We start from the raw sequence: 17,998 nt of genomic DNA, 5'->3' as shown, positions 1-17,998 counted from the left end.
CTCACTCTCACTCTGCATAGTGCTCCAGGGAGGACAACCCTAGCTCAATAAAGAAGCACTTCCTACCAGTGAGAGCTGCGTGGCATGGGCTCTTCTTGGTAAAGACCAGTGTGGCGCAGAAGTAAGCAAGCAAGAACACCAGGGTTCTTCCTGCATTTCCATCTCTGGCCTGGCATCCCGGAGGGTGCTTTGCTCAGGCCAAGCTGGACTGAATGGGATTGAACCCTCCTGGGAGTTGGGAAGTGGCTCAGCACAAGACAGCCCACAGGTTGTTGGAGGTTAGAGGAGAATGCAGCAAAATGAAATAACCATGGTGTGAGTCCCCCATATTAGAGGCATGCAAGGAGCATGGTTGTCTATGCAGATGCTGCAGAAGGGCGGAGGTGGGGGTGGACCAGGTGACCTGGGAGTTGGCATCCAGGCTCTCTGATACAGCCCACCTGGGGCTGAGTTGGGCCGGGGCTGGGGGGTGGGGTGGTTAGGGAGGAGCTCTGAAGGCCCGGCAGGTCTCTGACTTACCTTCTCCCGGCTGCTGTGGGCAGTCAGGGAGCGGTGGGCTGCCCCCCGCAGGGCTGTCCTGTAGTTGCAGAAATTCCCAGTTGGGTCCATCTGGTGCTAGAAGGACACAAGGAGGCATTGGGGCAGCTGCGTCCCAGGGCTGGCCAGGGCCAGCCGGCAGCCCAGCAGTCTTGCTCACCTCGAGGATGAAGAACTTGGCTGTCTTCACTTTGGCCCAGGTCTTCTTCAGCCTGGAGACGGGGCTCATGTTCATGCCGGCTGGAAGAGGAAGGGTGGAGCTGGGGCAGGGGAGAATCCCCGAGCTGCACCGGTCTGCTTACTCCCTCGGGCAGGGGGTCTGGGGATGGCTCCACCAGGCCAGCCCCTCTGGCTGCCCCTGACTGAGACTAAGCCTGCTGCAGACAGCCACATTGGTGGGGGGGGGTGTTGATGGACACTGTGTCCCGGAGAGCCTGGCTGCTGTGTGCGCAGGCTCCTGTTCCCACACCATGACCAGTGTCTGCTTTGGGGCACTGCTCTCCCTGGATCTGGGAACACATGGCCAAGTCCTCATAAAGTCCCCTGAAGAGGTCAAGCTTGCCTCAAAGTGGGGACTCCTCTCCAGGACCTCTGGGCCCAGCAACACCTGTCCTGCTCTGAAGAGCACCCTGGCTTGCACCCTGCCCACCCGTGGGTGCCCGCTCCAGACTCTCTGGGGGCACTCCCAGCAAGGCCCAGGGCCCGCTGGCCTACTCACAGATGATGGCCATCAGAGAGTTGAAGTTGCCAATGTTGAAGCACTCACGGGCCACATCAATGAAGAACTCCACCACCTGGGCCCTCTGCTTCTTCTTGGCTGGCTGGGGACAGAGCAGCCGAGCCTCAGTGGGGACAGTCCCCAGCGCGTCATGGGGTCAGTCACTTGTCACCGTTCTCTCAGCCCTCTGCACAGCTGAGTGGCTTGATGCTGGGGCAGTCTGCAGCCCGAGGGCTCAGGGTCTCAGCACGCCCTGGGCAGCCCAGCAGAGCCCACATGGGGCAGAGGAGCTGCCTGCCATGCTCGAGACACCAATCTGCCCTCTCTCCGGGTCCGGTTCCAGCACCCTGTCCACAGCTCCTTCCTGTCCCCACGCAGCACCATGCTTGCTCTCCCCATCCTGGGGCCACACACAGACCCAGGCCCTGTCCCCGGAGCAGGCCCTCCCCTGTTTTCTATTGAATGACTGCGTGATCTCACCCCCAGCTTATGGCCATGTGCTTGGGACTGTGACTTCTCCCACTGCCTCTAGCAAACCATGCCACCCGCTGGGCTGTCTTGTGCTAAGGCACTTCCCAACTCCCAGGAGGGTTCAATCCCATTCAGTCCAGCTTGGCCTGAGCAAAGCCCCCTCTGGGCTGCCAGGCCAGAGATGAAAATGCAGGATGGACCCTGGTGTTCTTGCTTGCTTACTTCTGCGCCACACTGGTCTTTACCAAGAAGAGTGAGACAAGCTGCCCAAACCCCCTTGGAAAGTCTCCCCCCCTGAGGTCCTTCTGTCCTTCCCGGGGAGCCTGCACAGTGACAGCGATGGCCAAGCAAGGAGGGGGGCCAGAGGCCAAGCATTCCAGCCACTGGTGGCCCTCAGCAAGAAGCACTCCTGAGGCCAAGGCATCGCAGACCAGCTTCTTCTGAATGGCCCTGCTTCTGCCCCTTTCTCTGTTACTCCAATTTCTATCTCAGCATTTGCTCCTGGAGAGCACCAGTTGGCACTTGTGTTGCCTCCAATCTTTCCTGGATACAAATGACCCCAGGGCTTCACCTGATGCTGACAGGGTGCTTGGAGGAGGCTCCCTGCCCTCCAAGGAAGAGAAGAGGGCAGACAGTGTCTGGCCCTGAAGGATCATGCCTTGGTGTCACGTGCCTCTGTCTCAGTACTGACAAGACATCCTGCTTTCTGGGAGAAGCTGGAGACCTGGGCTTTGGATGTGCAGTCTCCCAATTTTTACAGGTTAGTCCTGCAATGTTGGTCCATTTCTACTCTAAATCCTGAGAGCCAAGCTCAGCATGGCTGCAGGCCAGGCCCCCCAATACAGACAGGCACAGATGGAGGGAGCAGAGCCACCTGGCAGAGCAATAAACCACTTCTCAAACCCTCAGCAAGTGGTCTCTGATGTCCCATGCTGGAGTCCAGTGGATCCGTGCCAGGCTCTGCCCAGAGGGAAAGGTCACTGCAGGCAAGCTGGGTGACACCTGCTGTCCCAGAGAGGTGTCCAGCTTCATTCTGGCCTTGGACACCAACAGGCTCAAGATACCCTTCTGATTCCCTCCCAGGTAGGTCCCGCCAGCCCCTGCCACCTTGGGCTATGCTAGGTCATATCCCCTGCTACTCTGGGCTATGCTAGGTCATGCCTCTGGCCACCTTGGGCTATGCTATATCATGTCCCCTGCCACCCTGGGCTATGCTGGGTCATGTCCCCCAGCTTTCAACGCACCATGCAGATCTCAGTCGCCACAAGGTAGCACAGTCTGTTGAACCATTTCACGTAAGCCTCCAGATTGTTGGTCTTGTCACTGAAACAAGGCTGGGAAAGACACAAGGACCACACTCAGCCTTGCTGTCAATAACTTTTGGAACATTATGTCAGTTCATTGATCATTCTCATAGATCATCAGGAAAATGCTGGGACCTCAAAACCATCCACAAATACCCATGATTTGATGTCTATCCTTCAGGTCTTTTTTCTATACATTCAAAGATATAATTATATATATATATATATATATATTACATATTTATATATATATTATATATATATATAATTACTTATATATATATATATATAATTACATATATATATATATATAAGTACATATGTAAATACACACCCCCCAACACAGCTGATTGTCACTATTCATGGATTCTATATTTATGAATCTGTCTGCTTCCTCAAAATACATTTGTAACCCCAAATCATTACTCATGTCTCCTTCACTGTCATTCATGGTGCAGAGTGGCATGTCCCCAGTGGCAGAGTCACCCAAAGTGCCTGTGTGTTCCCAGCTGAGACTGAGCTAAGTGACAACGTGCCTTATTTCAGCTCCTGTACCGTGAACAACTGTCTTTTTTTTGGTGGTCTATTCAGTGTGATGGTGGGTTCCCTGCTTAAAGTGGCTCCAAGCACAGCGCTGTAGTTCCTAAGCACACAACAGCTGTGATGGGCCCTGAGGAGAAAAATGTGTTAGATAAGCCGTACCTACACATGAGTCATGGTGCTGCTGGCTATGAGTTCAATGTCACTGGAAGAACAAGATATATTAAATAAGGTGTCTTTGAGGCAAAACACACGCAGTGCAAGTCTATGTAAGGACTGGCAGATGCAAGTGTGGTTGGGAGGCTTGCAAGGAACCTAAGTATGTATTTCCCTTGGGAGCAGTGGTATTTGCCAATTCCATGTTCATGATGACATCATGGGATATAATCAATTCCCATAAGTAATGACAGTCAACTCTATGTGTGTATCCTGTCTGAATATAACCATGTATATATATCTCCATTTTTCCCCTCAGGAAACGTTTCCTATGCCATAAAATAGCCTTTGGAAATATAATTTTTCAACTAATGTAGATATTTAACCGCATAAATGCATGAGAGTTTAAAAGTTTAAACCTAACTTAAATATCCACATAGAAATTGAAAGCGTGACCTTCAATACGTAGAGAGGAAGATGGAACAGGGGATCCACTAATCTGAAAAAGTAAAGGAAGGAAGGGAAAGGACAGGGCAGGGGCAGGAAGACAAGCAAAGGCCTTGCACAGAAGGTGGTAAAACCTAATCCAGGTACGTTGGTGATTATAATTACTGTAAATTTAAAACTCCAGCTACTTGCCATTTTCAAGTGGCTTGCCCCAAACCCAAAGATATATAGGTAAAAAATTTGAAATATATATATGATAAATATATGAGTATATTCATAGCTGTATGAATATTAGACAAAATAGATTTTTAAGGAAAAAAAAGACTCTAAGGCAAAAGGCATCAGAGGAGGTTCAAGGGGAACCACATAATGATAAAAGTTTTAATTAATCATGAATATGTCACAAATCTAACCTTGCTTGTGCCCAACAAAATAGCTTCAAAATATGGAGGCAAATAGTCAGAAAGGTTTAACTCCTTTAGAGGGAGAAATCAAATCTTATTGCCACAATGGAAGATTTTAACACAAAGTCAGCAATTCATAGATTATAGAAATTAAAAAAAGTATAAATATAAATTTGAGCAACACAACTTACAGAGTTGAATTAACAGACAACTACAGAAGCCTGCTTGCACTCAACCACATAAAAATGTGTATTCTTTACAAATAGTCAGAAATTTAAAAGCACATTTTAAAATAATCTATTGGTCAAAGATGAAATCATCATGGAAGTTAAAATGAGAATGTTGAAAAACAATTATGAGGGTGCAAATAAAAAACATACTTAGAAAGAAATGAATAGTCTTTCATACTTTTATTAGGATGGAAGAAAAGATGAAAACAAGCTGAGCATCCAACTTAAAAAATTAGAAAAAGAATAACAGGGACACCTGGGTGGCTCAGTTGGTTAAGCCGCTGCCTTCAGCTCAGGTCATGATCCTGGGCTCCTGGGATCGAGTCCCACATCGGGCTCCTTGCTCAGCAGGGAGCCTGCTTCTCTCTCTGCCTCTGCCTGCCTCTCTGCCTGCTTGTGTGTACTCTCTCTCTTTCTCTCTCTCTCTGGCAAATAAATAAAAATCTTAAAAAAAAAAAGAATAACAAAGAAAGGATCCAAAGAAAGCAGATGGAAGGAAATAATGAAGATGAGAGAAAAAAATGAAATTGTAAAGAAAGATGCAACATATAGAATCAACAAAGCCAGAAGCTCTTTATTTGAAAAGACTAATAAAGTTGATGAACCCTTAGCAAGACTGATGAAGAAACAGAGAGAAGTAAATACAAAGAATATCAGAGGTGAATATGAATGTGAAAAAAGTGAAAAGATAACTAGAGAGTGTTGTGAATAGCTTTGAGTCTACAAATGCGAAAACTTAAAGAGGAGTGAGTCAAATTTCTGGAAAAATATAAATTAAAAAGTAGAGTAAAGAAGAAACAGAAAGCCTAAATAGTCCTATGATTACTAAAACAAGGAAAATCTTGAATGAATACAGAAAAGTCTTCCCAAAAAGGAAATATCAGGCTCGGATGGTTCACTGGCAAATTCTCCCAAATAGTCCAGGAACAGGCAAGTCTTTCAAAGAGAGCAGCAAACAGAAAGGAAAATGAAAAGTCAGCCGCATGATTCTAGTTGTAGAAATCCTAAACAAAACAAGAGCAGACAGCCTGAGGATGTACAAAAAAAGATAAGGACTGCAACCCAGTTTTGTTTATCCCAGAAATGCAAGGTTGGCTCAACACTGAAAAAGAAGAAAACAACTAATACAGTAGATCCCCCCTTCTCCGTGACATGTTGTTCATGGTTTCAACTACCTACCATCAACCACGGTCCAGAAGCAAGATTATCTAAGACTACATCATGGTGCTTATGTCATTCACCTCACTTCATCTCACCCCATAGGCATCTTACCATCTCATATCATCATAGGGAGAAGGGTGAGTACAGTGTAATAAGTTATTTTGAGAGAGAGAGAGAAAGAGAGAGGCCACATACACATAACTTTTATTAGAGTATACTGTTATAATTGTTCTATTTGATTATGAGTTATTCTTGTTAATTTCTTACCATGCCTGATTTATAAACCTTATCATAAGCATATGTGTATAAGAAAAAGTGTAGTATGTACAGGGTTCGTACCATCCATGATTTTGGGCATCCACTGGGGGGTTTGGAACATATACCCCACACATAAGGCAGGGGACTACTATATAAGTAATTACTTAATGGTTTAAAAGAAAAGAGAACATAAGGTTAATAGACCCAGAAAAAGTAGTCAATAAAATGCAACAATGATTCATGATAAGAACTCTCATCAAAGTAGGACCAGGGGACTTCCTTGAGCTGATAAGGACATCTAGGAGAAAAAAAAATCTCATAGCAAACATCATACTCTATTGTGACATGGAAAAACATTCTGTTTAAAATCAGAACAAAAGAAGAATGCCGGCTAGCAACACTTCCTTTTATCATTTTGCCAGAAGTACTAGTTAGCACAATAAGCAAGAAAAAGAAATCCTATTGGTCAGACTTAGCGGGGTTATTCTGTAATAACTAGTAATCCCAACATTTCAGAGATTTAAAAAATAGGGCCGGTTATTCATGTCCACTCTTATTTTTTTTTTTATTTTAAAGATCATGTCCACTCTTATCAGTGGAGGATTCTTTGTATGACTACCCTAGAAATAAAAAGAATAAGGATTGGAAAGGAAGAAACAAAACTGCCATTATTCCCAGATGATGTAACTGTCTATGTGAAAAACACCAAGGAATACAGAAAAACTATTAGAATCAACAAGAATGCACAATATCATCAGATACACAGTTGATACACAAAAGTTAATGCCATTCTTTAAACTACATAAGCAGTTCAGAAATAAGTACAATAGAAAATGCCATAAGTAATAGCAAAAATATGCATAAGGAACCCAGTGGGGAAAAAATCTAACAATCTGTTTATATTTTTACGGAGAAAGTTATAAAACATTAGAAAGGTATTATGGAGTAGATCTAAGTAAATGGCGGGACACACCATTTGTATGCGTCAGGGGAACTCGGTATAACGAAGAGGAAAATTCTTCCCAAACTGGTCTGTATTTCATATAGTCTAACAAAATCCCAGTAGAGGATTTTTCACGGAATTTGGAAAAGGGTATAAAATTTCGAATAGAAAAACAAAGGGCCAAGAATGGCCAAGTCACTGCAAATGAGGAGGGTTTGTTTTACCAGATAGGGAGAAAAAAACCCAGCACACAACCATGAAGACGATGTATACTGACACAGAGATAGAAAAACTGACGAAGGGACAGAACAGACATCTCCACACGTAGATCAAACTTGACATACGACAGGACGGAACTGCCAGGGAGGACAGGCAGGCAAGATGATACATTAAAAAGTAGTGCAGGAACACTTGCTGTTTGTGTGGAAAACCACGAACATGGATCTCGACCTCAAGCCATAGCCACAAAGTGAATTTCAGATTTTTTTTTTTCCTGACAGAGGGATCTCAAGTAGGCAGTGAGGCAGGCAGAAGAGAGAGGGGGAAGCAGGCTCCCTGCTGAGCAGAGAGCCCAATGTGGGACTCGATTCCAGGATGCTGAGATCATGACCTGAGCCAAAGGCAGAGGCTTAACCCACTGAGCCACCCAGGTGCCCCCACAAAGTGAATTTCAAATTCAAGGCTTCAATGTGAAGGGTATATTAAAACTTCTCGAAGAAAACACCATAGATTATCTTTATGATCTGGGTAGGGAGCAGGGAGGGATTTCCTAACTCCCCTCCCAAGCCCCACCCAAAAAAAAATAAAGGAAAAGGTTAGTAAATTCGATTCAGTTAAAATTAAAAACACCTTCTCATCCAGACACAGAATAATGAGAATGAAAAGCGAAAGCAAAACAAAACAAACCCCTCTCCAGGACCCTGAGATCATGACCTGAACCGGAGGCAGACACTTAACCGATTAAGCCACCCAGGCATCCTGGTTGGGTTTTTCTTGAAAATCAACCAAGTGAACCTGTCACTTCAAGGAAGTAACTGATGGTATTTGTTGTCAGTGATAAAATTCAAAGTTTCAAGAGAGAATTGGGAACTTGTAAGACACGTATCCCTGTCTGTGACCTTGACACTTTCCCAATACCCACAGGCTCTTCTGGAAGGATGAGATCAGTAATATTAGTGGATATGATTTTAAAATATCACATAATGAAATGTACCAATATTTGGAAGATCAGCCTGGTTCAGTGAATTCATATGTATTCATATGAGTGTCATTTCCAAACGACCAAGATATGATGTTATTAAAATCATGCACGGGCAAAAGATCCATTCAAGATGCAAGATGGACCAATAGATTTTAATGTAACAGAGGACTCAAAGTCTACTGATACATTTTCAGATCCCAAATTGCAACTAATCTTAAAAAAAACTACCACCTGCTGAGTTTTAGCATAGTATCACAGAAAACTATTCACTTATCTCAAAATGCTGTAAAAACACTCTCCCCGTTTCCAACTATATATTTGTGAGAGGTTGGATTTTTCAACCCAGACAATATATGTCAAGAGATTGAAGGCAAAGCAGATGAGAGACTCCAGTTCTCTTTTTGTTGTGTTGGTCATTAAAGAGATTTGTACAAATACTGTAAAACAGTACCACTCTTCCCTGTAATTTTTTTTTTTACTTTGGGAAATCTAGTTATTTCCATAAAATATATTACTGAAGTGAACATATGATAGGTTATTATTGCTATCTGGAATAAATCTTTTAAATATTATCAGTTGCAATGGCTAATCTGATGAATATTGGTAGATGTGATCTACATAAGCAAAAGTTCTTTGGGGCCCTTTGTAATTTTTAGGAGTATAAAGTGGTCCTAAGACCAAGTCATTTGAGAACTGATGCCCTAGAAAAATATGCACCGATGTCAGGGAAACATGTAAGAATGTTCACAGCAGCAGTATCTATAATAGCAAGAGGCTGGAAACAACCATACACCTTCCTTTACCGTAGAGTGGGCGAAGAGAGGTCATGGACAATCTCTGATGCACTTCACGATAAAAAATAATCCTTAGATATGGCCCAAAACCAAACCCATAATCAAAACCGAACCTCAAAAACAACATGCTGGGAGCAGCCAAGCCTCCTTCCCACTCCAACCCCCGTGCTCGTGTGGGGCTCCCAAGAGTACCCAGTGATTGTGTACACGCATGTGTTGTACAAACAGGTATGACACACCCTCTTTTTTTTGTTGTTACACAAATGGCCACATCCTCTTTGTCTTTGCTCTTTTCTCTAGTTTTTTTCTCTCTGTGATGGATCTGGGAGATCATTCTCTACTTCTAGCCACTCTTATTCTTTGTAATAGATCCAGAGCATTACATGTGTGGACGTGTAATTTGTAATATAGCCCCTGCGGATGATAAGCTGGGTTGCTTCCAACCTTTGGCCATGATTCCCACAGTACATCCCAAATACCTCTATGCATGCATCTTTGTGTACGGGTGTGTATAACCACACGCTAAATTACGAGGCGTTGAAAGTTGAGGTCAAGGGTGTACATCTCAAGCACTGATACTATTGTCGAAGTGCCCCCCCAAAAGGGCAGGGCCAGTCCCCCCACCAGCCGTGTATGTGAATGTGTCCTTCCCTACACACCCGCCGTGTTTTGTCCCCGCTTATCCAAGAGGTGAAAACGCATTCCTAAGTAGTTGCTCCTCTTTAATTACACCAGAAGGCAGAAGGCAACGTTTCCAGTTCTGATTCGAAGTGCACCCGGTTGATAAGCACCAGGCATCCTAATGGTTGGGTTCTGACAGAGGAGCGGCAAACCCGAAATCCTGCTTCTGTCCACAGTTCATGGCCCCAGGGGCTCCTGCATCCCTTAGACGCTCGCTCGTATTTTTTACTGGGAGGAGCGCACGAGCGCGCACTACCCCAGGTGGCCGCTGGAGGGCACCAGCGCCCGCCGGAACGCGCCAGGAGAGCTTGGGATGCGCTCCACTCTCCTCCCAACCTGGGCCCTTGGTCTCCCCCCCCCCCCCCGCCCTCTGCCCTCGCTGGGGGTGGGGCGGGTGACCGGCTGGCTTCCCCAGGACTCAGGGCTGCTGGGCTGGAGGAGCGCGGGTGGAATGGACGCAACCCCTCAAAGCCCATTGGCTCTGCCCCGGGCCCCTCGGAAGCTCGCCCAGCTGACACTCATGGAGTTCCCCAGAGAGGCCAGTGGGTTGGGGTCACTGGTGGAACAGCCAGTCCAAGGGCCTTCTACCTTTGTGCTGGCCAAAGGGTCCTTGTTCACAAAAGCCTGGACAAACTCCTCAGGCCCGATGTGCCGTAGCCGTTCCTGCACCAGAAGGGAGAAGAGGAGTCGGGAAAGGGAGGAAGGTGTGGGAAGGGAGGTGCCCACCCAGGGCCTGGCATGGTACTTCTGCGGGCTCCCTGCCTCTCAGCCCATCCAGGATGGTCTCTGGACAGCTTCCCTTCTCCCTAGGGCTCCACAACCCCATTCTGGGTTGTCACAGAGCTTGAAACCATCCCGAAGGAGGCACCCCTCTTTTCCCATGCCCAGGGGCTGCCGAAGCTCATGGCGGGGGGGGCAGAAGGCAAGGTCCCCATAGGGCGTGCTTGGGAGATTCGAGACCCAAGAAACCCGGCTCGAAACTGGGTAACTGAAACAACCTGCTCCCTCCAGGTGAGGTCTGGGTCAGACTCAAATCCTGGCTCTGTCCCTTCTACTGTGTGACTTCAGGCAAGTCTCTTTACCTCTCTGGGCCTTAGTTTCCTCATTGGAGCAAAAGGAATAATAATAGCACCTCCCCGGTGTGATGTGGGAAGACGAAATGAGACGGTGGGGGTTAAGTTCTGAATATTGTGCGGGAAACAGTAAGGGAGCCATAAATGGTAGAGGTTTATGAGACTGACGCGCTGCCTACTGCGCTAAGGAGGCAGGTAATGGTAGAGGTTTAAAAGAGAGGCTCCACCTCCCCTCTCTCTGGGGCAGGCCCCTCAGCCTCTGCACCTTTAAGGAATCCAACATGTGGGAGGCCAGACTGGGGTCTGGACTCAGTATGTCTGCGAGTCCTACATGGGGAAACTGAGGCCTTGTTAGGGAAGGCACTCGCAGTGCAAAGCTCACACAGCAGGTGGTGGCAGAGCCAGTATTTGAACCCAGTTCCTCTGTCCAGGGCCCAGACTCTCAGGCAGGCCCAGGGTCCAAGCTGGGCAGGCCCAGCATATCCAACCCTCCTGCTGGAATGGTGAGAGACCATCCCAGAGCCAGGGCACCCTGGAGGTGCCTGGCTGGCCCTGCTGTGATAGGCTCAAGCCCCGGGGTTACATGGACACAAGGCGGGAGGCCAGGGATGGCTGGTCCTCAGTTGTTCCTGGCTCTCGGTCTGGCTAGAGGAGGGCCCAGGCCTGCTCACCAACTCCACATGGGTGAGCTGCTGGGCCAGAGTGTAGGGGTCACTGCAGACGCCGAGGAGCTCCCGGTGGATGGAGGCGGGTGGCTTGGTCCTGTAGGAGATGGGCTTGTCGGCACCCAGAAGGTCTTCTGGGCCCTGGCCCTGTGCAGCCAGCTTCTGGTGCAGAGCCTGTAGGAGCTGCTGCATCCTCTTTCGGTATGTCTGGAGAGGAGGTGGAAAGAGAGTTCAGGCCCGAACACCCATCTCCTCATGTCTAGCCTCTGAGCCGGCCGGGTTGTGAGCTGTGGCTGGCTGTGCCCACCCCCGTGTCCGCCCTGAAGCAGGACCTAGCCCAGGGTGGCAGGGAAAGGCTATAGGATAACCAGTAGGAGCTCAGAGGAGCCCGTCGGGGAGGGCGACCAGGGTCTGGGGGCTGCTCCTGCTCTCTAGGCAGTGGGACAGGCTGGGGTGCACACTGCCAGGGAGACAGAAGCAGGGAGAAAGGAGGGAGACGTGGAATGGGCTCTGCCCCAACCCCGCCCTGGGGACCCCCTCCACTCTCCCGACTCTGAGAGGCCTTCCTATCTGTGCCCCAGCAGCACTTGCCCAGATCACCCGATGTGACTTCCCTATGGCGCCACTGTGGGAGATGACCAGGGCAGTTTACTGCCCTACTAGAGCGACAGCTTGGCGGGGGCAGGGAAGCCTGCATGGTCCCCTCTCTGTGGGCAGAGCAGGGTCTGGCTCTGGGCCCCTGGCGGGCCTTTACTAACCACTTCCGCAAACAAAAGTGTCTCACCATGCAGCTCGGACAGATATATGCTTGCTTTGGGCTGTCCTGGATGGGGTGCAGGGAAGAGAGGCTGTGCTCCCCCACCCTGCAGGAGGGGCACCCACCTTCCATACCGAACAGGGAAATGGATTATTCCCCCTTCAGAAACCCCCATTTCTCGAGGAAGGCACCATTAGACTGGCTGTGTTTATGAAACTTGAGGTCCACCATTCCCAAGGGGTTGGTCACTAATCCACAGACAGAGCCCCCGAACTTGTCAGCTGGACCTCCCCCACCCAGAGGTTGATTCAGCTCCAACAAACTGAGGAACTGGCTTGGGCACAGGGGCGGGTGTATCCGAACTCTAGCTCTTGCTCCCAGAGCCCCAGGAGCCAGGCACACTGCTCAGCTGGATGGTATGTCGGTAAACTGAGGTCCAAGTCTTCCATCCATCGCCTGCGGAAGGAGCAGCCCCTCTCAGCTCTGCAGCTCCAAGAGTGTGGTTAGCAAGCTGCTGGTCAGGTCATCACAGGAGTTGGGTCCATCTTGTGAATCTTGACACCCGCACCACCTCCTCCCATCTCTCTCCTCACTCAGTCTGTCAGCAAAGCCTGGGGCCCTCTCTCAGGCTGCATCTGCTTCCGGTTCCTCCTGCCTCGGACTGTTGGCAGGCTCACCTGCACCATCCTTCCGTGCCGGAGATCTCCCCACCCCACCAGCGTCTGGGACCCCTCCCCTGCTGTCTGTCCCTTGGTCCTGGGTATGCTGGGTCATGTCCAGAGCATCATTCAGTTTCTGTGTGGACAACATTCATCTCTCACGTGCAGCTTCTTCTCAGCTCTCCAGAGCCACATGGCCAAGGGGCCACCTCAGCCCAACGTGTGCAAGGGGCCATCTTGCTCCCCTTGCCCAGAGGTGCCTCCTCTGTCCGCATCGCTGTCTCAGTGACTGGAGCAACTGAAGCACTCGCATCCGGTGCTCAGGCCGGGACCATCCTCAAGCACCATCTCCCACACAGCCCCCCTGCCCATCGCCGACCCTCCTGATTTTGCTTTCTGCAATCCGCATGCTTTGTCTCTGCTGCAGGCCCTCGGAGGGCCACCTGCATCCCTGTCGGGCTCCCTTCACTCTAGTCCACAGCCAGAGACGTCTGTTGAAAACACACATCTAACCTCTGCATCCCCCTTCCTTTAAATACACCACTTCCTTTGCAAAGACAGAAGTTCCATGGGGTTCAGGGGTCCTGAGGTCAGCTCTGGCCACACTCAATGGCCTCCACATGGCCTCTGTCCCCCTTCTCAGTGCTCCAGATCCAGGCTACTTCTCTATCCCTCTAGCCCCTTCCCCTGGCTCTCACCCCAAGGGGTGACCCCAGGAGGGCCTGTGCAGCCCTCTCTCTCTTCTATGTTCTTCTCATGGTTGCGACCTCAGAGCACTGGGCTTCCTTCCCACCCTTGGCCAAGCCTTGATCAAATGATTGTGCATCTCCTCTCTCTGCTCTACCAGCCACATGCAGATTACACCAGGTCACCATCTGCTTGTCTCCAGCATGAAGGACCTGGGAGGGGTTCACAGACACGATGTACCGACTGGATGAACGTGGCCTTTCCCTGGTTCTAGCTGGCCTGCCTCACTGGTGTAGACCGTGGAGCCCTCCTGAAGTCAAGGGCACAGCGTGTCTGTGCCTAGAGTCTGACAGAACCACAGACTTACCCTATTTTAAAAATACACAGATGATTGTGGAAGACTTGTTTCTTCTAAACCAATATATGCACTCCCAATGATGATCATTTTCTGCCTGCGAATTCCTTCAGAATCCACCCGGTAGTGTTGACCTCAAACTCATCTGTTGGTTCTTTCCTGAATCTTCTGTACCCCATTCTGAATAGAGGGATGGTGTGTGCTGGTTCCTCTCTCATTTTCTCATGAGTCCTACACCCTTGTGGATAGAGGCTGAGAGATCTAGGTACATCTGAGCAGACCCAGAGACCGAACTCTGAGGATGCTGAGGCTGTCCCTTGTCCCTGTCAGGAATGCACGCTCCAGAGCACGGGGGACGCCAAGCACAGCAGAGCTCTACCTCTCTTAGCCTGGTAATGCCATCCAATTCCAGAGCCACCTGCCAGGTACGCAGAGCTGGGTTTCAAGTACAGAAGTCATCCAGGGTGAAGACTGTGGCTCCCCAGGTGCCTCCTGGCCATTCGTGGTTAGAACTCATTTCTGGCTGGACAGTCGAGGGCCTCTGTCCTTTGGAGTTCTTGAATATCCCACCTGAGCCAGCCCAGGGTGCCTTGCAAAGGGCTTAGCCCAACCCGCACAGGCAGACACCACTCAGGGGGCTGTGTGGGGGCGCCTTTGAGGGCAGCAGGGTCAGCCCAGCAGATAGTCATGGAAATGGGAAAGCAAGGCCATCCCCGGGGAGGGCCCATGGTATCAGCTTCTTCTGAAGCTGCCCTTTAGTGCAGCTGTGACCTTGGGGACTCCCCTAGCTTCCATCCCTCAGCCTCGGCACTGGCCTCCCTGAGCCAACACTGCTGAGTCCAACCTATGGACAGCCCCTCCACGGCAGGTCCCCTGCCTAGCACGGGGTGGCCCCGAGCAGGTGTCCTCAATGCAGTGGCCATGTTCAGTCATGGAGAAGGGCCTTCTCAGCTCCTCTCAGGCCTTTTGTTCCCAGATGCTGAGAGGTGGAGGGCTGTGCTGGGAGATCAAGAGGGTTCGGGATGGGGAGCAGCAGGTAAGAGGGCAGTGTCACCTTTCCCAGCCCTGTGATGGGGAAGCCCCCTTGCCCCTGGCCCTGTACTGTTTCCTCTCCTTCCCCGAGCCCCACTGTTATCTCACAGCCCTTATCACCCTCCCTCTTTATGCAAAGACAGTGAGGGCTCAGAGAGGTTAAGGAACCGGCCCAAAGATGTACTCTGAAAACACTCCTGCTCATTTTGCTGATTTGGGTGCGGCATTTTGCTCATTTGATCCGGTCCCTGTGTGAGAAATCTTTTACAGGAAAATGATGAAATATTTTTGGAGCCAAAGATACAATGTTTAAAAATAATTTGGAGGGAGGGGGAAGTGTGGGAAGGGAGAGAAGAAGTGAATCTGGCAAAATGTTGATTAATTGTTGAGCCTGGGTGATGCATGTGTGGGAGTTCAGGGTTGTTCTTCTCTTTGTTTGTGTATGCTTGAAATGTTCCACAATAAGAACTCTGTACCCATTGAAGTAAAAGCCCTGTACACCTGAATTCTGGAAATAATTCGTTCCCCATCACAGCTCACATTGACCAAGTGCTGAGGTAAGAACACACGTGACTGCCGGGACTCTTCGCTACAAAGTTGTCTGATGGTGATGATTATCCTGTTTTGCTGAGGAGGAAACTGAGTCTCAGAGAGGGGAAGCACCTTGCCCGAGGTTACATAGCTGTGGTTTCTGAGCTGGGGTCTGAGGGGGCTCAGGTGCTCTGACCTGGACCCCATACTCTGAGACCTACAGTGACCCCGCCTGATCAGACCGGTCACCAGCTCCTTTCCAGGCTGAGCCCTTGTGCTCTATGCTGGGAGAGGAGCAGCCCATGGTCCACCTTCAGGTGGGGTCCATCCCACCTTCGGGGGGAAGGGAGGCAGCACCCAGAGGACATGCCCTTTGGAGTGGGTGCTTTCTGGGCAAGGACAACTTGGGGATCTCAAAGACACAAGGGAGCACCCCCATTTCGGCCCACACCGCCCAGCACACCTAACTGAATCCCAAGGTAAGGAATGAGAATGCCTCAGATGAATTACGTCTGCTCCAAAAGCCCACACCTGGGGGATGGCAGCTCTCAACAGTCATTCCTAGGCCTCACTCATTTCTCATCCATGGGGTGGTGAGAAAAGACTTCCTAACACGGCCCTGGTGGTAGGCCTGACAGCTTCTCAGGAGGTTGGCGAGGAGGCTCGGTTTCCCTCAGAAGCCATCCCAGGACTTACACCATCCCCACCACTGCAGTTGGAAGGACAGGAAATGGTTTTGCCAATGGCAGAGGCAGGCCTGACAAGGGGGGATGATTCTGTCTTGTCAGTGGTTCGGATCTCACTCTGCTGGAGATCTCCTGAGGAGAAGGTGCTGAAGCAGGAGACTGGACTCTTCTCCCCCTGAGAACCCAGCTCCACTCCATCCAACCATCCGTGCGTCCACCCCTCTGCTATTGCCCATCTCCCCTTTTATACAGCCCCCCACCTTCAGATGCATCCATCCACCCACCCATTCATCCTTATCCATCCATCCATCCATCCATCCACCCATTCTTCTATCCACTCGTCTATCCATCCCTCCTCAGTCACCATCCACCCTTATTCATCCATCCACCTATCTATCCTTATTTACCCATCCTCTCAACCACCCACCCATATACCCACTCACCTATCCATCCATTCGTCCACTCACCCATTCTTACACCCAACCACTCACCCACCCATCCAACCATCCACATTCATCCACCCCCCTACCCACCCTCTAATCCTCCCGTATGTCCATTTACCCACCGCCCCACCTACCCATCAATCTTTCCACAACCACTCACACCAAAAATCCATCTGCCTATCAGAATACCTAACATCTATCACCCCCCCTCCACCCATCTATCAAGGTAGCCAACTCTCTATCTATCTGGTCAGCCAGCATCTCCCTCCCTGCTTCTACCCACCCCTCCTAAGTCATGCAATCATAGAGCCTTCCTTCTCTGACCCCATTTCCTGCTGCATCCTAAGCCAAGAGTCAGGATCCCCAGGTGGATTGGATGCAGAGGAGGAGGAAGAGGAGCAGGAAGAGATGACCCTCATCTCACCGAGCCCTCAGAGCGGCTAAGTCACTTGTCTGCCATGTGATGTGGCCCACAGGCAAGGTCACCCTCTCCGCTTTATGGATCCCTGTTGCCATCCCGCCTTCACAGTTTTCCTTTGTTTCACAAGCACTGGGCTCTGCCATGTCCAGACCCACTTTCAGGCCCACGACTAGCTTACCAGCTTGCCACATTCGGCCTCCTCCCAGGGAAACCGATCTGCATTCCCCGCAATACTCTCTCCTAGGGGAAACAGCATCAGTGCCGGCCACAGAATCATCCTGGAGATTCCGATAAACCTGTCCCTTCTAAGTGTACCAGGAGACCTCCCTCCCCTCTGTGGGGTCCGTCTCTGTATTCTGACCCTGGTCCTGAGAGGTGGGGATCTGTTCTCCTTTTACCTCGAAGCGCCTTCCCCAGAGTAATGCAGCCGGGAGAAGGGGGCAGGGAGTGGAGTACCTGATGCCCAACCCACTGGCTGCCTTCCAAGTCACAAGGGCTCCCTTTACTTTGCAATGTGGTTTTAACTACAGTGGAGGGGAGGGGGTGGTTGTTTCCTTTTCTGCCCTAACCAGGGCCCTCCAGGCCAGCCCGAGGGGTCACTGACCAAGGGCCCTGTTGCAAGAGCCTGAGTGGGTCCTTCCTTGGCCTGGCATCTGATGCCATGCATGAGCGCAGGGCAGGAGAGGGGTCAAGAGACCAGACCTGGAGCACAGGCCTGGTTTCCCTGCCTGGTTGGCAGGGCCTGACTTCCTAATGGGGCGGAAAGGGCTGATGTGAGAGGGTCTGCAGGTACACACAGGAGCCCTGAGGTTGGCCCCAGGAACAGGCTTCGGTCCGGGGCACA

At 50.1% G+C, this 17,998-nt stretch overlaps 1 protein-coding gene across 7 annotated transcripts in view; it reads right to left on the bottom strand.

Moving 5' to 3' along the window:
- Window positions 1-17,998, bottom strand: part of RASGEF1C (RasGEF domain family member 1C) — an 84,108-nt gene that overhangs the window by 11,723 nt on the left and 54,387 nt on the right. For all 7 annotated transcript variants that reach the window (XM_032335273.1, XM_032335276.1, XM_032335275.1 and 4 more), the window contains 6 exons: window positions 11,590-11,790; window positions 10,434-10,508; window positions 2,971-3,060; window positions 1,256-1,358; window positions 698-777; window positions 520-615 (listed from right to left, as the gene is read on the bottom strand). In XM_032335273.1, coding sequence (XP_032191164.1) covers window positions 520-615; window positions 698-777; window positions 1,256-1,358; window positions 2,971-3,060; window positions 10,434-10,508; window positions 11,590-11,790 — 645 coding nt within the window. The remainder of the gene's footprint in view (window positions 1-519; window positions 616-697; window positions 778-1,255; window positions 1,359-2,970; window positions 3,061-10,433; window positions 10,509-11,589; window positions 11,791-17,998) is intronic.

Source organism: Mustela erminea, chromosome 3 (assembly GCF_009829155.1).
Source record: "Mustela erminea isolate mMusErm1 chromosome 3, mMusErm1.Pri, whole genome shotgun sequence".
Taxonomy (NCBI): domain Eukaryota; kingdom Metazoa; phylum Chordata; class Mammalia; order Carnivora; family Mustelidae; genus Mustela; species Mustela erminea.
This window is presented reverse-complemented; position numbering and strand designations above follow the sequence as displayed.